Source organism: Staurois parvus, unplaced genomic scaffold (assembly GCF_062004578.1).
Source record: "Staurois parvus isolate SC_StPar_1 unplaced genomic scaffold, SC_StPar_1.0 ptg000422l, whole genome shotgun sequence".
NCBI lineage: Eukaryota > Metazoa > Chordata > Amphibia > Anura > Ranidae > Staurois > Staurois parvus.
This window is the reverse complement of record NW_028318218.1, coordinates 6,720,633-6,741,747: the sequence shown is the minus strand read 5'-3', so window position 1 is coordinate 6,741,747 and position 21,115 is coordinate 6,720,633. Positions and strand designations below refer to the sequence as shown.

The following is a 21,115-nucleotide window of genomic DNA, read 5'->3' as shown; positions in this document are numbered from 1 at the left end:
AGTAGCAGCGTACACTACCGCACTGCCACTGGTGTGCAATAAAAAGCTGCAGTGCAGATAGGCTAAAAAAAACACATGGCACTGTTTACTTTTCTATGTGAACTTTATTGAAATGTCACAAAATTATATGTCATTAAGTTCTATTGACCACATTGTGATGAGATGCGGTGAATGCAACACATTTCCCTGGAAAAAAGAACTGTTCTTTGTACTGTGGTGCACACCACCACAGCACAGAGGTCTGAACTAATATGGCAGGACACAAGGCTTTTTGCTTGGTCTATGTTAAGGGATTGCACTGGGCAAAGTTGAACAATTCGGGCTAGCCTGGTGTGAATGGGGCCTTGGGAAAACTCAGCTCCAGTGATACCAGTAAACGGTCAACTGGTACAGTCAGAATGTCACATCCTTTTTAGCTGTTGTATTCTCTGGTTTTCCCCTTATCTTGACAGCTCGAAAATATATGCAAAGCAAAAATGTCACTCACACCTGACTCTCCAGTGAGTACCACCATTTAAGTGTAGATCTATTGGAAAAATGATAAAATGATAAAAACATGCACTAATGCACACACTTTGATAAAATGAAGTATTTCATGTAAAACAACCCAGTAGGGATGCATTGGTAGATCAGCCGCTGAAAACAGGGTTATTGGTGTTTTGCTGAACGAAACAAAAAAGTGCCGATAATGGCATGCTATGTTCTATAGACTTCAATGCAAAATTGCCCCCTAGTTACTTTAAAGCGAAGTCACGTCCGATAGACTTTTAATGCACAGTCGCATCCTATAGACTTTAATGCAAAGTTGCGTCCCACAGACTAATGCAAAAACACCCCCTAGTGACTTCAATGCAAAATCATGCCCCATAGACTTCAATGTAACCCCCCCCCCCAATTATGTCAATGCAAAATAATTGCATCCCATTAACTTCAATGCATGAACGCAATGAATTTTCAGTTTTGGCATTGGATTTTTCATTTCGGTGTACCACTACAGCCCAAGTCCCTACATGATAATGGTCATTGGCCGATAGACTGATGTAGAGGAGAGCCAATTAAACACAGCAGAGTATGTCAAAGAAGCGGCCAGGCATAGCAGAGTAGTACAGGGAAGCGGCCTGATCTGATGTCCTAGCTTTCCAGTGACCTAATCTCCTAAAACAGTCGCGGTAACATACAAGAAGGAGACCTTAAGAGAACGTGGAGTTTTACAGTTTCCAAACATACTAAACAGTTGCATGCACAGGAATACTGCTTTGTTCTTTACATATTTATGCCTGATGGTTGTGTATTTCATTAAATTTCTTTTAGTTGGGAAATGTTACCTCTTCCATTCTTACCTCAAAAACCCAGTTCTCAGGCTCCTCATCTAGCCACATTCTGGTCTCTGTGTAAACCTTACCGACCTCCATAGTTATGGGCGACACTTCAAACTCAACACGCTGCAAACTAAAGCCTAGTCCGACCCCTATGGCTTTTATAAAGCTTTCCTTTAGAGCCTAGAACCAGAAACACAGAATCCGCAAAGTTCAGAATTTATTGTAACAAAATACCATACATTATTTACTCCACTCTTTTCTATTATCAAAACCTGCACATATCTGCTCGCTCATCCTTATGAATGTATGAAAATAAATAATTAATAGTGTCTTGTCAGCAAAATAAAAAAAAACCCCACAAGAGCATTATGTGGCTTGTGTCAATGCTGCGGTAAACCTCTGTACTCTCCACAGTAAGAAACATATGTTAGTTTCTGTAACATTACACTGCTTAGCAGGATATTGCCAGATGATTAGGGCAAATGCAAAAAGCTTGTTTAAGCACCACTGGCGCATTCAGTAGATGTCATTCAGAAAAAAATGCAAAACAGTGTCTACAGGTTCATGAGGTTAAAGAAGAATGCCAGATAAACAACTAAATACAGATTTGAAATGCACACATATGAGCATCCAAAGGATTTGTATTTTTGTCCATCCAGTCCTGAGATTTACACAGCCATGGAATTTACACAGCCTCTGCAGCAATTATGAGATTGTCTAAAATGATAACGGTCACTCCCCAAAGCAGGCAGACTTAGGTTTTGCTGCTGGGTCAAAGGTAACAGGGTGATGGTAAGGTTCTCTCTCTCTTTCACAACGAGAATAAAAGCAGAGTGCTACGCACTCTCCCATTCCCTGCCCACAGTCCCATACTGACATCCTCCTACAGCTGAGTGGACAGTCTGCTGCCCAGCCAGTAAAAAATTAATCACCAGGCTGCCTGCACACGAACATTCGATAGACTTGAATTGAATGTTGCCCCTGCACTTGGGGTTTATCCCATTCTAGCCTGTGGGATGTTAGTGTATGGCCACAGGTGTCTGGCACATCATTTGACTGGCCATGCTATAGACATGTTCAAGGAGGTAACTAAGGACTTGCAGGGAAGCTTAATGCAATTTCATGTATTGGTTGGAGCTAGGGAGAAGGGCTGGCTGGCTTTTTTTTTTTTTTAAAAGGTAAACTTGTCCATTTTACAGTGGTTGTAAACCTCAGACATAAAATATGAACAAGCATATCCCCCTATAGTGTGTACTTGTCTCAGTCCAGAGCAGTGTCATTTCTCTCTGCTGCCTTGCTCCTCTGCTATTTGAACAAGACAAGTTTTCTTGACACCAAGAGGTAAAAAAAAGTGATAGAGAAGGGACCTCCAGCACACAGACTCTGATTGACAGCCTCAGTTCTGTTCCTGTGTGCTGTGTGAAGTGGGGGGTGTCCTTTTCCACCAAGCAGTGTTCAAAGCTCCTCACTGAGCCCTGCAGTGTGTAATTTCAGCTACCAAACCCGGCATCCTGAAAGATCAGACAAACGTTTTAAATTCTGGACTTTGCAGGGCTGTGGAGAAGAGAAGACTGAAGATAAACAGGTACAACTTATGTAAGAGGATTTGTTTCTTCTCTGTGTATCACCTGAAGTTGGTCACTTCCCCGGATATATGTAACCACTTTAACACTACAGAGGTGTCATCTGCAGAAGACAGTTACTGCATTTAGGGTTTTTTTTAAGCGTTTATTATTCAAGTTTAGAAATACACAGCAAATGCTTCTTTAAAAGATCTTTCATGAAAATAAAAGATCTGCTTTGCACATCACCCCTTAAAAGGAACTTCAGCCCAGCTTTTGATGCTTCCAGGTGAAGTGGGTGATATTACCGACACAAAATCTGTCTAGAATTTTATTAAGCAATTTGTATTTCAAGAAAGAGTCGCTTTGCAGTGCATGTCAAGACACAAACATTTTTCCTACAGTAGCAGTAGTTTTGGACAGAGTGGGGACAGCTTGGAACCCCTGTTGTGTATTTGCTGCTACCTGGGGCTCCATAAGAGAGATGTAACCTTACTTTTACTGCTATCCAGTGCTGCATTACAGAGATTTACCCTCACTTCCTGTCCTGCAGATACTGGTGTCACCAGACAGGAAGTTGAGGGGTGTGCCCAAGCGGGACACAGGCAGAAATATAAATCTGACAGATGCTCCAACCTTCTCTAAGCCCTGGTTCACAACGGTGCGACTTGTCATGCGATTTGATAGTTCCAAATTGCATGACATGTCGTACCCTATTGTCTGCAGTGGAACCGCTCAAATCGGTGCGGCTCTGTCAGAGTCACATGGATTTTGAAAATAATTCCTGCACTATTTTCATTGATTTCAAGTGTGACTTGCATAGACATCTGTGCATGAAGTGGCATAGATGTCTGCCAAGTCACACTGACCTGCGGCTTTGAAATCATGCTACTTCCCTTGAAGTAGCATGATTTCAAAACTGCAGGCCAGTACGACTTGCCTGACATCTGTGCGACTTCACGTACAGATGTCTATGCAAGTCTAACCTGACATTTCAGTCACAAGTCACATTCAGTGTGAACCAGGGCTTACTCTAAAAAAAAAACAAAAAAAAAAAAATCAAACAAAATAAAACATTGTTCAGGGTGGATTTGATTTAAATCATACTGATTTAAATCACGATTTAAATCACTAGTCAGTAAGGCTTGATTTAAATCCTAGTTTTCTACATAGACTAATTCTGCTGGTATAACTTTAATATGCAAGTAGATGAAGATTTTTAGAATAACAACTTTTCATATTAGTTTTTTTATCCCCAGTTTAATAGGTTAATCATTCATATTTGGACAACTTTTCTGTCGTACTTAGGAAAGAGAAAAATAATCATTACCTTAATAACAATTTAAATAGATTTATTCAACTGAAACAATAACATTCCAGCATATGTTATGTGCGTAAACAAACATCCATGTTTGGTAACTAATTTGGCTAAACAAAATATATATATTTTAAGAAACTTAGACTGTCAGCCCCTTCCTCCTCACACTTAGTTTCACTTTCTTCTTGTGCAGATCTATTCCACTCCAAACAATCAGAAAAATATTGTTTCTATTCACTGAACTTCTTGAAACTTAGCACTGAAGGGGTTGATTCTGTATTCATAGGTTTGTAGAAGTTAGGATTAAGGTCTTTTTCTTAACTCTGTTCATGTTATAACATTTTTGCTGTGAAGAAGAGGCATGTGATCTCCGCTGAGTCAAATTCAGTTTTAAGAACTGCAAAAGTAAACCGAGCATCTGTGATAATATCTTGTAGGCAGAGAAACTGCCCAATAATCTTACTAAAACCTCTGGAAGAGCATGACATTGTGAATGGATTCATGGAATTTATTTACCAAAAAAATTAAACATATACAGCCTTATTCTACATAATTAAAAAACTAATCTTTATTTCATGATGGCATAACCTTTGGATGGTAATATATTTTCCTCAAAAAGCATTGTATTTAAAAAAATCTGATTTAAATAAAAAAAATCTAATTTTTTTTATTTTTTTTTAAAAATCATTGATTTTTATCCACCCTGACATTGTTGCAGTTGGTGATCTTGCCTCCCTTCCCTGTCTGGTAAAACATTGTCAGCGAGACCAGAAGTCAGGCGAAATCTCTCTAAGGGTTACCAGGGGGGCAGTAAAAACTGGACAGAGGTTCCGACCCTTCTCTATACAAAACTAAGAAATACTATATACATTTTACATGCTCAGTTTCCCTGTTTGCTGCAGTTGGTGTTGCCAAAATATGTGAAATAATATTTAATTAATATTAAAATATTAATGACCGGTTTCATTGAAAAATGTATGCTGATGTCAGATAATCCTTTGCTCTATGTACTGCTGTGGTGATTTACCCAATGCCTGTAGAACATGTCTAGCTGAGCCCAGTCGCCGGCCATGCTCTTGATGGAGTGCCATTCTCTCTCGGTGAACTGACGATGCATGAGACGAAAGAACTCTTCAGTCGAGCCGCTGCCTGCAGAATTGCAAACATAAATTTAAATGGTTGGGCTAAACACAATATTTTTCACTTTTAACAAGTAAATGTGACCTTGCAGTAATATGCTCTGGCTCAGTAATGGGAGAATCAAGCTGAAGATTTACCGCAGCGCTCCTTCCCTGTAATTTATATAAATTACTTTGTATAGTACAGTATTGGAAGCCTCGTTCTGAGAGCAGGACTAATGGCACCTGGAAACCCAGCCAGGCGCTGCACTGTAGTATCAAATAAAACATTGCTTATACATGAAGGGCTTCAAAAATGCATCCACTCAAGCAAGCTAAAAACAGAAATATCAGAGCAATAAAAATAAAAAGTACGAAACAGCTCATAACATGGTGCTGTAACAAATATTAAAGCTCAAATCCACGAACATATAAAAGATACAAATTCATGCAACTGTGTATCCAGTATCTACTGTATGTATGTAAAAAATATATTGTCAATTTTATCTGGATGATCTTTTGTTGAGAGCACTGTGTATCAAACAATTGCCTTTTTTTTTATTAAAATACTTTTTTGTTTTTTATTTCAAATCCTGAACCCTCTTGGAAGACAATTCCTGTCCACGTGCATTCCAGTGATGGCTGCATAGCATTTCTAAGGGTGGGTTTCCTGAGTGACAACAGTGGGCCATAACTGTGTAATATGTTTCCAACAGATGTCTATGTGACATGGTGACAATGCAGATGCACAAGTGGGAGACGAGAACAGAGCAAGGTCACCCTGTTACAGGAAGTGCCTGAATAATTATCATCATGGCAGAATCACCAGGTATTACTTAAAAAAAGCTGCAGATGTTTCGTCATACCAACTTATTCATACAATCTATGAATAAGTCGGAATGACGAAACATGTCAGGAAGTGATGTCAGACAACGTAGCCGGAAATTCTGAATCGGCCATCTTGGAAGTGATTTATCCATCTGGGAGATAGTGAGCTTTATACTTTTGCTGCTGGTTAATTTTAAATGCTCTAACTCTGCAATTTTAACCACCTCCCATCCGGCCGTTGTATATAAACGGCCGGACGGTGGCAGTGCAGGGTCGGGTGGCTGTTTATAAACGGCCTCCCTGGACCCTGCTTCGCAATCCGGTGCCCGCTGTGTCCTCCGGACACAGTGGAACACCGATCGTCAGACGGGACCTCTGTGGCCAATCAGTGATCACTTGCAGAGTAGTAAGCAAGATGTCACTTTTGACATCATTGCTTACTACGTGTGAAATCTGTGAATGATCACAGAGGTCACATGGTAAAAGGCTATTCACAACAGCCTTGTACCATGTGACAAGCTGTGACCAATCACAGCTCACACAGCATTACTCAATGGCTGCAAGAATACAGCCAGAGAGAAGGAGAAATGATTGCTTTTACAGTCTTTATGGGTGTAAAAGCAATCAGTGTAAAAAAAAAAATCTTCATCACCCCCCACAAGTAGTACCACGGTGACACTGTACTGCTAGGGTGACAGTATGTAAAAAAAATAAATAAATAAAAAAAATGTAAAAAAAAAGTTTAAAAATTATACATTTTTGGTTATAAACTCATTTGGGTAATTTTGTTTTTTAAGATATATATATATATATATATATATATATAAAAATATATTGGAATAAATTTTGGCCAAGAAAAACACTTTTTTTCAAAAATTTTGGACATTTTAATTTACACATCAAAAAAATAAAAATCCAAGTGGTGAATAAATACCACCAAAATAAAGCTTTATCTGTCTCAAAAAATGCTAAAAAATTCATATGGGTACAGTGTTGCATAACTGCGCAATTGTCATTCAAAGTGTGATAGCGCTGAAAATTTCCTTGACAGGAAGGGGGTAAAAGTGTCCGGACTGGAAGTGATTAATGTAAACAGTTCTATTAAAGTGCCTTTAAGTTCTTTGGAGGTCTTGCACTATTCCTTTATATTTCTTTGTGGTACCATCATTATTGTGCGGAGCATATGAAGACAGAATCCGGGATAGCTGGTAGTCTATTCTAAGCCCTGTTTACATGTCCTCTTGTAAGGTGCACTGGATGACAGGTTTTGGATCACAGAAGACACCTTTTTCACTATTATTTGAGTATATGAGTTCACATCATCCATTTTGTTTGCTATTGAAGGGAGGATTTGCAGCATGTTTTGTACTTGGTTTCTTTTGTCAATTTGGTAAGGTACATCGCTTGACAGGAGATCTTGTGTTTGGTTTTTGTTTTGTTTGTGCATTCACTTTCACTTTTTCTTGCTGTGATAGATTTTCACGTTTGCAGTCACTTAGTGCTGGTAGCACATAGTGTTTTGATAAATTTATATATTTTTCCCACAGGGGTACACTGAGGTGTTTTGTAGGTATATTAACCACTTGCACTCCTGAGGATTTACCCCCCTTAATGACCAGGCCTCTTTTTGCTACTCGGAGCTGCACTAATTCAACTGATAATTGCGCGGTCATGCAATGCTGCACCCAAACGAAATTTACGTCCATTTTTTTACACAAATAGAGCTTTCTTTTTCGGTGGTATTTGATCACCTCTGCGCTTTTTATTTTTCACGCTATAAACAAAAAAAGACCAAAAATTTTAAAGAAAAACAATATTTTTTACTTTTAGCTATAAAAAATATATAGTAAACTCAAAGTTGGTTATAAATTTAGGCCAATATGTATTCTACTACATGTTTTTGGTAAAAAAATCCTAATAAGTGTATATTGATTGCTTTGTGTGAACGTTATAGCGTCTACAAACTATGGTATAGATACTGCAATTTACACCATTGTTTTGCTATACAGCGCTGCGCTAGTTTAACGGACAATTGCGCGGTCATGCAATTTGGTACATAAATGAAATTTATGTCCTTTTTTTCACACATATAGAGCTTTCCTTTGGTGGTATTTGATCACATTTGCAATTTTTTATTTTTGGCGCTATAAACAAAAACATTTTTGAAGTAAAAAATTTTTTGGGAAAAAAACAATATTTTCTCATTTCGGTCATAACAAATATCCAACAGAACTAAAATTTCATCATAAATTTAGGCCAAAATGTATTCTGCGACATGTTTTTGGTTAAAAATATCCCAGTAAGTGTATATTTATTACTTTGTGTGAAAGTTATAGCGTCTACAAACTATGGTATAGATAATAAAATTTACACAGCTTTTACTTTCTGATTGCCCATCACATTTCTTGAGGTGCTAAAATAACAGGATAGTACAAACACCCTCAAATGACCCCTTTTTGGAAAGTAGACACCCTAAGCTATCTGCTGAGAGGCATATTGAGTCCATGGAAGATTTATTTTTTTTTCCACAAGTTTCTGGAAAATGACAAAAACATTTTTTTTTTTTACACAAAGTCGTCATTTAAATGATTTATTTCTCGCACAAGCCATGGGTATATGTGGAAATACACCCCAAAATATATTCTGCTACTTCTACGGAGTATGGGGATACCACATGTGTTAGACTTTTTGGGAGCCTAGCCACATACAGGAGCCTGATATCCAATGACCACTATGAAAGCCTGAAGGTGCGTAACTTCCTCATTTCACTTCCTCAATACCTATCACAGTTTTGAAGGCCCTGACATGCCAGGATAGCCCCAAACCCCCCCCAAAGCAGACACTCCAAGGAATTTAAAAAGAGGCTAGGTGAGTATTTTGCAGATCTAATTTTTTCTCACAAGGTTTGGAAATATAGTTTTTTTTCTTCATTTTCCAAAAACTTGGGCAAGAAATGAGATCTGCAAAATACTTACCATGCTTCTTATCAAATTCCTTGGGGTGTCTACTTTCCAAAAAGGAGTCATTTGGGGGGGTTAGGTGCTATCCTGGCATTTCAGGGCCTCCGAAACTGTGATAGTCAGGAAGTGTAATGAGGAAATAAAGCCCTTTTAAAGCCTGAAGGTGCTTATTGGATTTTGGGGTCCTGTACTTGGCTAGACTGCCAAAACATCTCTCATATGTGGTACCCCCCATACTCGGGAGAAGTAGCAGAATGTATTTTGGGGAGTAATTCCACATATACCCATGGCATGTGTGAGCAATAAATCATTTAAGTGACAATTTTGTGTTAAAAAAAAAAAAAAAAAAAAAATGTTTCCAAAAACTTGTGGTAAAAAATTAAATTCTTCTATTGATTCAACATGCCTCTCAGCAAATAGCTTGGGGTGTCTACTTTCAAAAAAGGGGACGTTTTGGGGGGTGGGGGCATTTTATGCCCAGCATTAGAAGTTTATGCCACACATCACTCACTCTTCTAACCACCTGAAAATCAAGCCTTTTCTGACACTTTTTGTTCTTATGAAAAAAATCTGTATTTTTTGCTAGTAAATTAATTTAAACCCCAAACATTATATATTTTTTTAAAGCAAACACCCTAGTGAATAAAATGGTGGGTACTACAATTTTTTATGGCACATAGTACTCACGCAGCGATTTTTCAAAAGCAATTTTTTAAAAAAAAATACACTTTTTTTTCTTTTAATGCACAAAAACACAATATATAGGCCAATTATTTGGTGACATATAAAAGATAATGGTATGCCGAGTAAACAGATACCAAACATGGCATGCTTTAAAACTGTGCATGCCCCGTGCAATGGCGACAAACTGCATACATTTTTAATATCCATAGGCAACGCTTTAAAAGCCTTTAAAAGCTACCATTTTAGATTTACAGAGGAAGTCTAGTGTTAGAATTACTGCCCTTCACGGTGATACCTCACATGTGTGGCGCAACCGCTGTTTACATATCGGCACAGGGTCAATGGGTGCGCGCGCATGGGAGGGGTGAGGTTTTTTTTTTTATGTTATTTTGATTTGTTTTATTATTTTTATATTGTACGTTTAATTTTTTTTTTTGATCACTTTTAATGCTATCACAGGAAATGCAAATATCCCCTATAACTTCAATGGCCATTGTCATATATTCTTTTTTTCAGAAATCTGGGGTCTATCAGACTCTAGATATTTCCTCTGCCCTTACATTATCTAATCAACCTAAAATCGGTGTGATCAGATGCTTTCCCAATTTACAAATGGCGCTGTTTATATCCTGCAAAACTGAAGTGATAAAATGCTTGTAGCTTCTGATTTCTTAGGCTATAGAGATGATTGGCACCACTCTGGTCTCCAATCAGCTCTATGGTCAGCTGGCAAAAACACCGGCTGCATTCCCAGGTTCCCCCGATGGCACGGGACCGCACGGGGTTAGGAGGGCCTGATCCTGGGAGCTTACAATCTAAGAGATATGTGAAAGACCAGGATGTACTAGACCGCTGGTGCTCGCCAGTTCACCAAAAGGTAGCACGGCACTCATTCAGGCTGCATATGAGAGTCCTCAAAATCTACTGACAAGTGCTAACAGAGATCAGGCCTGATTCTGCGAACACTGCGGTTTTGTGTGCAATGTATCAAATGACAGTGACCTACTGACACTGCACTTGCTTGGGGAGAAGGGGGGGAGGGGGGTAAGCGTAGGGGCTAAATGCAGGTGCTGGCAGGTGCCGGGGCTGATCCCGCTAACGCTGCATTTTTGGGGACGCTATACTAATGTGAACGCTGGTATAGTGCTGATCTGATCAAAGTTATTGATCCGTTCAGACACTGTACTAGCAATAGAGATTTATTGTGTATGAGCATGTTCCTGGCAGTTAAGGGGTTAAATGCGATGACTGGTGTACTGACGGGCAATCTGACACCATCTGGGAGGGGCGTGAAAACCACTGGAGCACAAATCATGTGTGTGTATATATATATATATATATATATATATATATATATATATATATATATGATTTTGGGCACCTGTGCCACCCTGTAGCAGTATTTCTGCTATAGGGCGGTCAGGAAGCGGTTTGTGTTGTGGCGCTGCGTTACTTTAACTGACAATTGTGCGGTCATGCAACACTGTACCCAAATTAAATTTACGTCCTTTTTTTCCCCACGAATTGAGCTTTCTTTCGCCTGTACGTTTTTATTTTTTGCACTATAAAAAAAAAAATAGGCTGACAATTTTGAGAAAAAAAACAATATTTTGGACTTTTTGTTATAAAACATGTCCAGTAAAAAAATTTAAAAATCAAATTGTGTCATAAATTTTGGCCAAAATGTATTCTGCGACATGTCTTTGCTAAAAATAAAAATCCCAATACAGGTAAATTAATTGGTTTACGTGAAAGTTATAGCGTTTACAAATGGCAGTATAGATACTGGAATTTTTTTTTTAAATAATAATAATGGCGGCAATCAGCAACTTATGGCGGTGATCAGCGATTTATGACAGTGATCAGCGACTTGTGGCAGGACTGCAGGACTGTGGCGGACATTTTGACACTGGGGGGGAACTGACTTGGGGTCACTGACATCCCCAGTGACACCAATACAGTGATCAGTGAAGAAAAAAAAAACACTGACACTGTACTAATGGCACTGGGGAGGAAGGGGTTAACATTTTTATTCAATCAAAGGGTTAAGTGTGTGAGGGGAGTGTTTTACTAGTGGGGGGGGGTGTAGTTCACATGAAGACACTGATTCCGAGAGCTAAACTCTGCTCTCAGGATCAGTGTGTTGGGAACTGACAGGGAGTAGAGCTGCATTGAAAACAATGCAGCCGTGCTCTGTGTCACTGTTGGCCGGCAATCATGGGTACCCGGCAGGTAATGATCGGCCGGGACCCGGTGATTGACACCCACGGCCGCGATCAGCGGCTCAGGTAGGGCGGGCACGCGCCCCCTACCTGTTTTGCAAAATCACGTTTTAGAACGTGATTTTGCGCAGGGGTGCCGTCCTGTGGCCGTTTTAATACAGTGGTCAGCTGGTCGGCAAGCAGTTAAGTTATGAGGACAATGCACTATGTTTATTTCTTTATTTTAAGGTAATATGGGAACAAGGAAGAACTGTGTATGACTACGCATATCTTTGGACAGTTCACTACATAAGAAAAACAATTTTTGGACACTGGATGATTTTTAGTGACCTTTTGGATTTATTTAGAAGATTCATTTTCAGATCACAATTTGGGTTTTTGCACACATAATTAAATAATTTTTTTTTTCTATTAATATTTATGTGGCTCATTATCGCTGTTTAGACCAAGAAGGATTGCAGCCACAACTGCCAGAAGAATTGTTGATACAAAGGGAAACCCATAGGTAACCACAAGAAAAATACAGGCTGCTCTGGAAAAAGACAGTGTGGTTGTTTTGAAGGAGCACAATATGATGACACTGGAAAAAAAATGAGCTGCATGGTTGAGGTGCCAGAAAGAAGCCTTTACTGCATCAATGACACAAAAAGGGCATGCAAACTTTTGAGCACAACTGTATTCACGCAAATTTTTCAAATTACAGGGCCTAGTAGTGAACAAAGAAAAATCCTCTTCCCTCAATATCTCCTTCCCCGATGCAACACTTGCTTCCCTAAAACTGAACTACAATTTCACTTGGCTCACCCCTTACCTTAATTATTTAGGAATACACCTCACTCGCATGTACAAATTATATCCCATGTTTAGATCCTTAAAAGCCCTACTTTTTCTTGGTCTCACCTCAACCTTTCCCCCCCCCCCCCCAATTTCCATGATGTATTCTGTACCCTCCCAATCCCCATCCTCTCCTATGCTCTCAAATCTTTCCAGAACCATGTACTATGCTTCATCTGGGAGGCCAAAAAGCCACAAATACCCAGAAACACCATGTTTACACATAAGAAACAAGGAGGTCTGGGCATCCTAAACTTCCCGAAATATTATTTGGCTGCACAGATTGCCCCACTAATCTCTATCTACACTGCAGAATATGCTCCCCTGTGGGCAGACTTGGAAGCATCTGTCGGTTCCCCAATTTCCTTTCACTCATTCCTTTGGCTCCCGTTGAAATCCAGTCCTATGTGTATAAGCCCTTTAATGAGCTACACTCTCCGAGCATTGGACTCTATTAAGTATTCTAGTAATTTAATTTTGCCTCATTTGCCCCATCTTCCTCTTTTGGGCAAGCCAACATTCCCCCTGGGATTAGAATATCCTACTGCATGTCATTGGAGGCTTTCCCACAATTTCAGTTGTGTCTACTCTTTCATTTCTAGTCGCTCTGTATTCACCTAGGTGGAAATCAGAGACAAATACCAGACCCAATCCACCAAGCTTTTTAGGTTCCTATAAATTAAGCACTGGCTGTCAACTGTAGCTTCCAACAAAGAGCTTTCGATCCAATGATCCTTGTTTGAACACATCTGCTACCGCATGCCTTTCTCCCAAATTTAGCTCTATCATCTATTCACAGCTGAATGACCTCAAAAACCCTGGTGGCCACACTAACGTTTGTAAGTGGGAACATGATCCTAATGGCCCTAGAAACAATGAAGATTGGATAAAATTTGGACCACCATTGCCTCTTGCTCCATCAACACACTCACACTCGAATCAGATTTAAATCAGTCTCCAGATGCTATATGGTTCCAACTCGCCTAGCAAACTGTTACCCAAATTCCTCTGGCACCTGTTTCAGGGCTGCTCCCTCCCAGGGGATGTACTCCATAAATGGTGGTCCTGTCCCATGCTAACCAGATTTTGAACAAAGGTCCTCAAACTGCTACAAACATTGCTAACCTGCCCCTTGGTACATCCTCTTGCATCTGAAGCCCCCAGGTCTCACAAGATCCCAATTTAAATTGGCTACATAAGTCTTACTAGCAATAAAACAAACTATCGCAAAAGCCTGGAAACAACAGTTTGCTTCCTTCGCGGACGTTCATCGCCACATAGACATCTTCTTCATACACGAAACGCTTATTAGCATTCTCTTAGATACACAGGAAATTTCTAAAAACATGGGCCCCATGGATACTATACACTCATCCCTCCATGTCCTCAGAAAACTATACATAGACATGGACATCTGACCTGAGTGTCCCCAACGACCTCCTCCTTTTCCTTGTCTTTACTTTTCTACTCTCCTCTTTCTCTCCTGCCCCACTTGGCCTGGGAGGCCTCTAACTATATGTTTCCTGCTCATTCTCTGCACAGTGGACCCGACCCATCTATCTAATCCAAGAGTGTTTGTCAATGTACAGAAAGCACATTTTATCCTTTCCCTCCCTCCTCCCCGTTTCTATGATGTGAATCGTTACTATGCAACCAATATGTGACTTGACATACTTATTGCGCTTTATTCTTAATTATATCATCTCTAATGCCCTCTGAAACTTTCTTTGCTCGTTACTTTTATATACTTGTTTGGGTTATGCTTTGTATCTTTTAAATTTTCACAAAAATGTATTTAAAGTGAAAATAAATATTACAAATATTTTTTTTTTCTGCTTGTAAGTTTTTAGCAGCAGGAGCGTTTACAGGCCTGAAAAAAAAACCCAGGGCAAGTGAGTCTAGGAGCAGCAGCATTTTGGCAGAAAAAATGCTTGGTGCATGTTAAACGCTAGGCGCTAAAGGCGCCTGAGTGTTAAATAATTTCAATGGCCAAATTAAATTATTATTCTGGCCAATTAAATGAATTAACACCTAAGTGTTAGATACTTTTACAAGTGTCAAGCGTTTTTTCTGCAAAAATGCTGCTGCCAGGAGGAAGGCTTCTAGGAGTTTTTTTTTTTTTTTTTTTTAACATCCTGCGTGCATGAGGCCTTTACCTGTTCAAACAATATCCCTGTTTGGCATCTGTCCGCTACTACAGAAGCATATTAAGTGACTGTCATCTCATATTTATGGGATTCTTTCTAAGACATAGCTGCTTAGCAATTTATAGCCTTTAAACCAGTAGCATCCACAGAGAGCTGTTTGAAGTCTGAGCCCCAAAAATCAGCTGCACTGATCAGACTGGTAACTAGGAGAGGTGCTGCCAAAGATACTCATTCAATGATGTGTGCACCTACCGCAACACCTGTTCCAAATAACCGGTCTGTCCATCATTTCCACAGAAAGGTGAAGGTGGGTGAAAGACATTTTCTGTATCCAAAAATCATACATGAATGTTTCAACTGAAAGGAGAAAGGCCATACAGAAAACCTGGTGCTGAGCATGCACAAACTCCACAGTTTAGAAGTCTGCTAAAATGTATTTTTTAAAAGCTTTACTGCAGATTTAGCTTATTAGTGAAATCAATAGCTCATTTTGCAGCAAATCAATAACTTCACCATGACCATGGCAAAGAAAGATTACTTAGAAATACCCAATACAACATGCCAGTTAATGAATTAAGAAAAAAACTACCAGAGTGCTTATATTTGCTTCTAGCTTTAAAGCTGAACTTTTGATTTAAAAAAAAAAAGAAAAGAACTTTCCAGTGGGTTCCCCTCCCATTGCAAGAGTCAGCTGCTTTGGATCTCCACCGCAGCCAATAACAGAAAGCCTTATATTCATTCACAAAAATACATGGCTTCCTGTAAATGGCTAAAAAGCGCTCAGCTCGACGCAGTTTTGTTCTGGGAACGGGACACGAAGTCCCCACACCACTGCCGAAACAGCACTGTACCTGATGGAAATAGTTTAGGCCAGCTTGGCCCAAATGAACTATTTAAAGTAACACAAAACCTGGAGTTAGGCTTTGAGATTGAAAGCTAGACACAAATAGCAGCATACTGGTAGACGCATAATTAGGTATTGCTAACTAACCCATCTCATAAAGGCAACTTGACCTGGCTCAAAGTGGTTCTAAAGGCAGAAGATGCATGAAAGTAAAAAACCTTCAGTGTGCAGCAGCCCCCCCCCCCCAGACCCCCCTCATACAAACCAAAACCCAATCTCAATCCAGCGATGTGTATGAGACCAGCAGCTCTCTGAGGTCTCTCCCTCCTCACTGGCCGTAGACAGAAGTGGGAGCCATTGGATCCCACAGCTGTCAATCACCGCCAGTGAGGATGAAACAGGGAGCAGGGCTAAGCAGTGATCTGTGTGTCTTAGGCTCTATGTACACTGCAGCTGATAAACTCAGGTCTAGGAGCTTTTCTGCATTTTTTTCAGCAGCCCCTGAACTCTCCCTAATGTTTTCCTATGTGTCCATGTACACATCGTCATTTACAGGCAGTAGAGTTTACAGTTGTTTTTTTTGAACGCACCAAACTGGCATTCAGGAGTAGATTTTATCAGCGTTTCAAATGCCAAGCGAGTGTAAACGTGGCTAACCGCATTTCTAAGCGTTTGGAATTTTTTTTTTAACTCTTCCATTTCCAGATGCTGTCCAGAGCCTATTTTCATCATGAAACATGCATGCAAAGTATTTTCCCAGTACTCAAATGGACCTGGTACACCATACTTTGAGGTTTCGCTTGATAGAAAATATGTTAGACACTTCTGCAATAATTTCTGCACAGAAATGAGCTGGAACACATCCAATCACCACAAAAAAAAAAAAAAAAAAGACAGCTAATCTCAACAAATACTGCTCTCTCTGCTTCTGCTCTCTCTATTTCTCTCAAAATGTCTGAAATAGTTAATTTTTTTACTGTTTTTCAGTGCATTCTGGAAGGTCTCCTGAGGTTATCTTTAAAAAAGGCTTCTAAATGCAAACGCACATAAACGCGGTATGCAAACACGGCTAAACAGATTTTTTCTTTAACCTACGTTTTCCAGCAGTCAGTTTGCATCGTTCAGAAGTGTCCCGTGTACATGGAGCCTTATAGACACAGAGGTGTTCGGGAGAGCGCATGCATGAGTGCATGGTGGGAGGAACCAGGAGCACCGGTGGGGGACTCAAGAATAGGAGGATCGCAGCTGTTCAGTGCCAAACCATTGCAAGGAGCAGGTAAGTATGACATGTTTATTTAAAAACAAACAAAAAAAACCTTTAGTATCACTTTAAAGCCCCAGGCAAAAATACCCATCTCACCCCAACTACACTCTTCAAGAAGTGCAGGCGGGTGGTCGAAAGCTGCAGACCAGACCTGCTAAACGGTTTTGTTGCCTGTCAGGTATAACATAACCATATGGCAACTGGAAGACTTCAGGATCTGATGGGTTGATTTAGGAAACTGGTGCACTCAGAATCTGGTGAAACTGTACATGGTAGCCAACTGGCTTCTAACTTCACCTTGTTGAATTAAGCCTAGACAATAAAACCTGGAAGCTGATTGGTTTCTATGAAGAGCTGCACCAGACTTTGCACTCTCCAGTTTTAGTAAATAACCCCCAGTGTGTGTTGCATTGTTCAATGCTTTATCTGGTGATTGCTTGTAATGTACATAAATCAATAACAAATCACTTCGTGTTTGGCATATACCTGATCCTATGGATTCAGACTTCTTTCATGAGTGTTAACGTTCAATTACATTAGTTTTTTTTTTTTCATTTTTGAGAAGCTAGGTCTCTGTGGACAGCACAGTTTACAACACACCCATATGTGTCAGAGATGTTAGAGAATTTAAAATGTAACTTTACTCTCTCAATCAACATGAACTATTTTTTTTTTTTTTTTTAAAAGAGACTTTATTAGGTTTTATCTTATACACACATGAACCAACGATAAAAGTTATACGTATACGTAGCGTAGCAACATGTCAAAGCAGGTAACAAAATCCAAAAATACCAATTGTTCTCATAACGAATATGCAAAAGCCCCAAGAGAGACAAAGAGAAAAACAAAGATGTGTAGGAATAAAAGATTTACTTATAGAAAAGGGAGACATCGCACGAAGTGTCGAAATGTAAGGGCTTAGGAGTAATGTATCCAGGTTGTTAAGAAGATACGAGTCAAAACATGCATAGGTATAATTCTAGAGAGAGATAAGCAGATATATTCCATGTTAGCCAATAGTCAAATGACCAGGAGGAGGGTCAACGTGCATATGGATAGGAAGTGGGAACAAAAACAGAAAACATAGAATAGAGAATAGAGATTAGACCGTAGGGAAAGAAGGAGAAAGAAAATTGAGAAAACAAGTCTAGAAAGAAATAGACCATCATGAAAGACAAAGAGAAAGAAAGAAAAAAAGAAAGAAAGAAAGAAAGAAAGGAGGGAGAAGTAGAAGACTTAGGAATATATTGCCTAGGTTCAGAGGCCAGATGACCGGAAGAACATGTCAGTAGCAAGAAACAGCTCAACAGTGTGTGGAGGTGTATATGGGCTAGTATGGGGACAGTTCCCTAAGAGTCAACAAAGAGGCGAGGTTGTGAAAGAAAGAGAATAGAAGAAAATTGAAAACTGAATCCAAAGTGGAAGGAGGGTAGATTGTCAAAGGTCCAAGAAGGCCCAGAAAGTATAATTTAAACAGTCAGATTACCCCTAATACGAGCAATACATAATGCATCAGGAATATCCCAGAGGCTACATTAGGACCAGGCTAGAAATCCGTGTGAGGGGTGCTGAGACTCCGAGGAAGGGAGTATTCTTGAAACATATTGTCCCCACTTGCGGTTGAACTTTTCCTCTCCTGGAGTAGATGGGAAGTTATGAATGCTGAGCCGCTCCAAACGAAGTAGAGAGTGTAAGTCCAATTTGACATCCGAAATGGTTGGCGGACAGTTGGAGGCCCATTTTTTTAAAATTGACCTTCTCGCTGCCATCAGGCAGGTGGAAAGCCACGGTTTGGCAGTTCTGAGCAGAGCAATGTGCTGATGTGAAGCAGCAGTCACGGGAACATCCAGGTTTCCAAAAAGAAGGAGCAGTGGGTCTCTAGGTAGCGGGAGAGCAGTGAAGAACAGCATAAAGTTCAAGAGTTGGGACCAGAAATTAGAGATCGAGGGACAACTCCAAAACCTGTGGTGGAGGGATGGCTTATATGAGCCACAAAGCGGACACGCAGAGATCGTTGGGTCCGATCTTGAGTACAAACAAGGCATATAGGCATGATGCATAATTTTAAATTGCTGCTCCCGCCAAAATTCGTTCGTGTTGAACGCACAGGTAGTGTTAAAGCCTGCAAGTATTTGTTCCGCAGTGAAAACATTGTCGAAGTCCCGTAACCATGTTTTGATGGAGGTAGAGGAGTCCAACGGTGTAGCATATTGCAAGGACAATTGATTATATATGTTAGATATGTTATACTTCTGGTTCCTCACAAGAACCTCTATCATAGTCGTGCAAAAACATGTGGACTTATCCTGAGCTATGGATTTCACAAAATTCCTGACTTGTAAAATATACAAAAAATGATGGGAAGGTAGTTCAAACGAGCCAAGAATTTGTTGAAACGGAAGGGGAGAACCTGATGCACCATCATACAATTGGTTCACAAGTCTAAGACCCTGGTTATACCACAAATCGTAGGCTGCATGTTGTTGAGAGACAGAGAAGGAAGGATTGTGATGTATAGGAAGAAAGCGAGATATCCAGGGAGAAACTCCTAGTCTACGTCTGACCTCCCTCCAAGTGAAGAGTGTATCCCGTATGAGTGGATTATGTTTAAGATGAACCGGTATTGAGTTGGAGTTAGAATGTAATAGGGCCGACAGGTCGAACGGACTCACCATGGCTGATTCAAGTAGGTAATTGGAGAACATGGACGCTTGGGATAGCCAATCTATACACACCCGTAAAATACAAGATAAATTATAGAGCCGAATGTTGGGGAGGCCCAGGCCGCCCTCACATCTAGGGAGAAACAGCTTGTGTATAGCTATACGCGGGCGACGCCCCCTCCATAGGAAGCTGGAAATCCCCTTGTTTAACTTGACTATATCCGTGCGTTTGAGCAGAAGTGGGATAGTTTGGAGAGGGTATAAAAGCTTCGGAAAGCTTGTCATCTTGAAGAGATGGGCTCTACCCATGAGGGATAACGGCAGGTCTTTCCACACTTCCAATTCCGCTAAAATTTTTTGAATAACTGGCGAAAAGTTGAGAGAATAAAGGGACGAAGCCAATTTCCCAATTTTGATACCCAGATAGGTAATGTAACGTGTATTGATTTTAAAGAGGGAGTCGCAGGCCCAATCTGGAAGTCGAGCGTGGTAGAGGGGAAGGACCTCACTTTTTGCAAAATTAATACGAAGACCCGAGCAACACCGAAAGTCTGCAAAAACTTTCTGAATATATGGCAGATCTAGTGACGGGTTGGAAGTGAATATTAATATGTCGTCCGCAAATAAAGCTAGGCGAAGATCTTGTTGAGCAACTTGAACGCCATGAAGTTGTGACTGAAAAAGCAGGAAGCGGGCTAGGGGTTCCAATGCTAAATTGAAAAGCAAGGGAGATAGTGGACAGCCTTGCCTTGTTCCTTTATGTAGTAGAAAAGAGTTAGATATTTTTCCCGCGGCTACTATCTGAGCCGTTGGGGCAGAATACATAGCCTGAATTAACTGTATAAACGAACCGGAAAAGCCGAATTTAGAGAGTACTAGTTGAAGCCATTGAAAACTAACGTTATCAAAGGCTTTTTCAGCATCGAGAGAAATAATCGCTAAATCCTGAAGGGGGTTATTTTTAGCCTGATGCAGAACTGTAAGCACTTTGCGGATATTAGACGTGGCCGATCGACCCTTTATAAAACCTGCTTGAGAAGGGTGAATGATAGAGGGTAAAATAATGGCCAAACGGTTAGCTATGATCTTAGAAAGGATCTTTGCATCTAAGTTAAGGAGGGAAATGGGACGATACGATCCAGGATCAGAAGGGTCTTTACCTTTTTTTGCTATTAGTTTAATGTGGGCTTGCGAAGCCGATGGGAGATATACCCCGCTCTCCTGGATGGACTGATAAACTAGCTGGAGAGTAGGAGACAGAGTTTTGTCCATCAGTTTAAAAAATTCAGAGGTGTACCCATCTGGACCTGGAGCTTTACCATTAGCTAGAGATCTAATAGCTAGACAAATAT

General features: G+C 40.1%; 1 protein-coding gene across 2 annotated transcripts in view; it reads right to left on the bottom strand.

Moving 5' to 3' along the window:
• Positions 1 to 21,115, bottom strand: part of AASDHPPT (aminoadipate-semialdehyde dehydrogenase-phosphopantetheinyl transferase) — a 75,751-nt gene that overhangs the window by 9,822 nt on the left and 44,814 nt on the right. The window contains exons 3-4 of one of the 2 annotated variants that reach the window (XM_089687294.1): positions 5,227 to 5,348; positions 1,341 to 1,499 (exon numbers count right to left, since the gene is read on the bottom strand). In XM_089687294.1, the coding sequence (XP_089543420.1) occupies positions 1,341 to 1,499; positions 5,227 to 5,348 (281 nt within the window). The remainder of the gene's footprint in view (positions 1 to 1,340; positions 1,500 to 5,226; positions 5,349 to 21,115) is intronic. The other variant, XM_089687295.1, reaches the window with a different exon arrangement.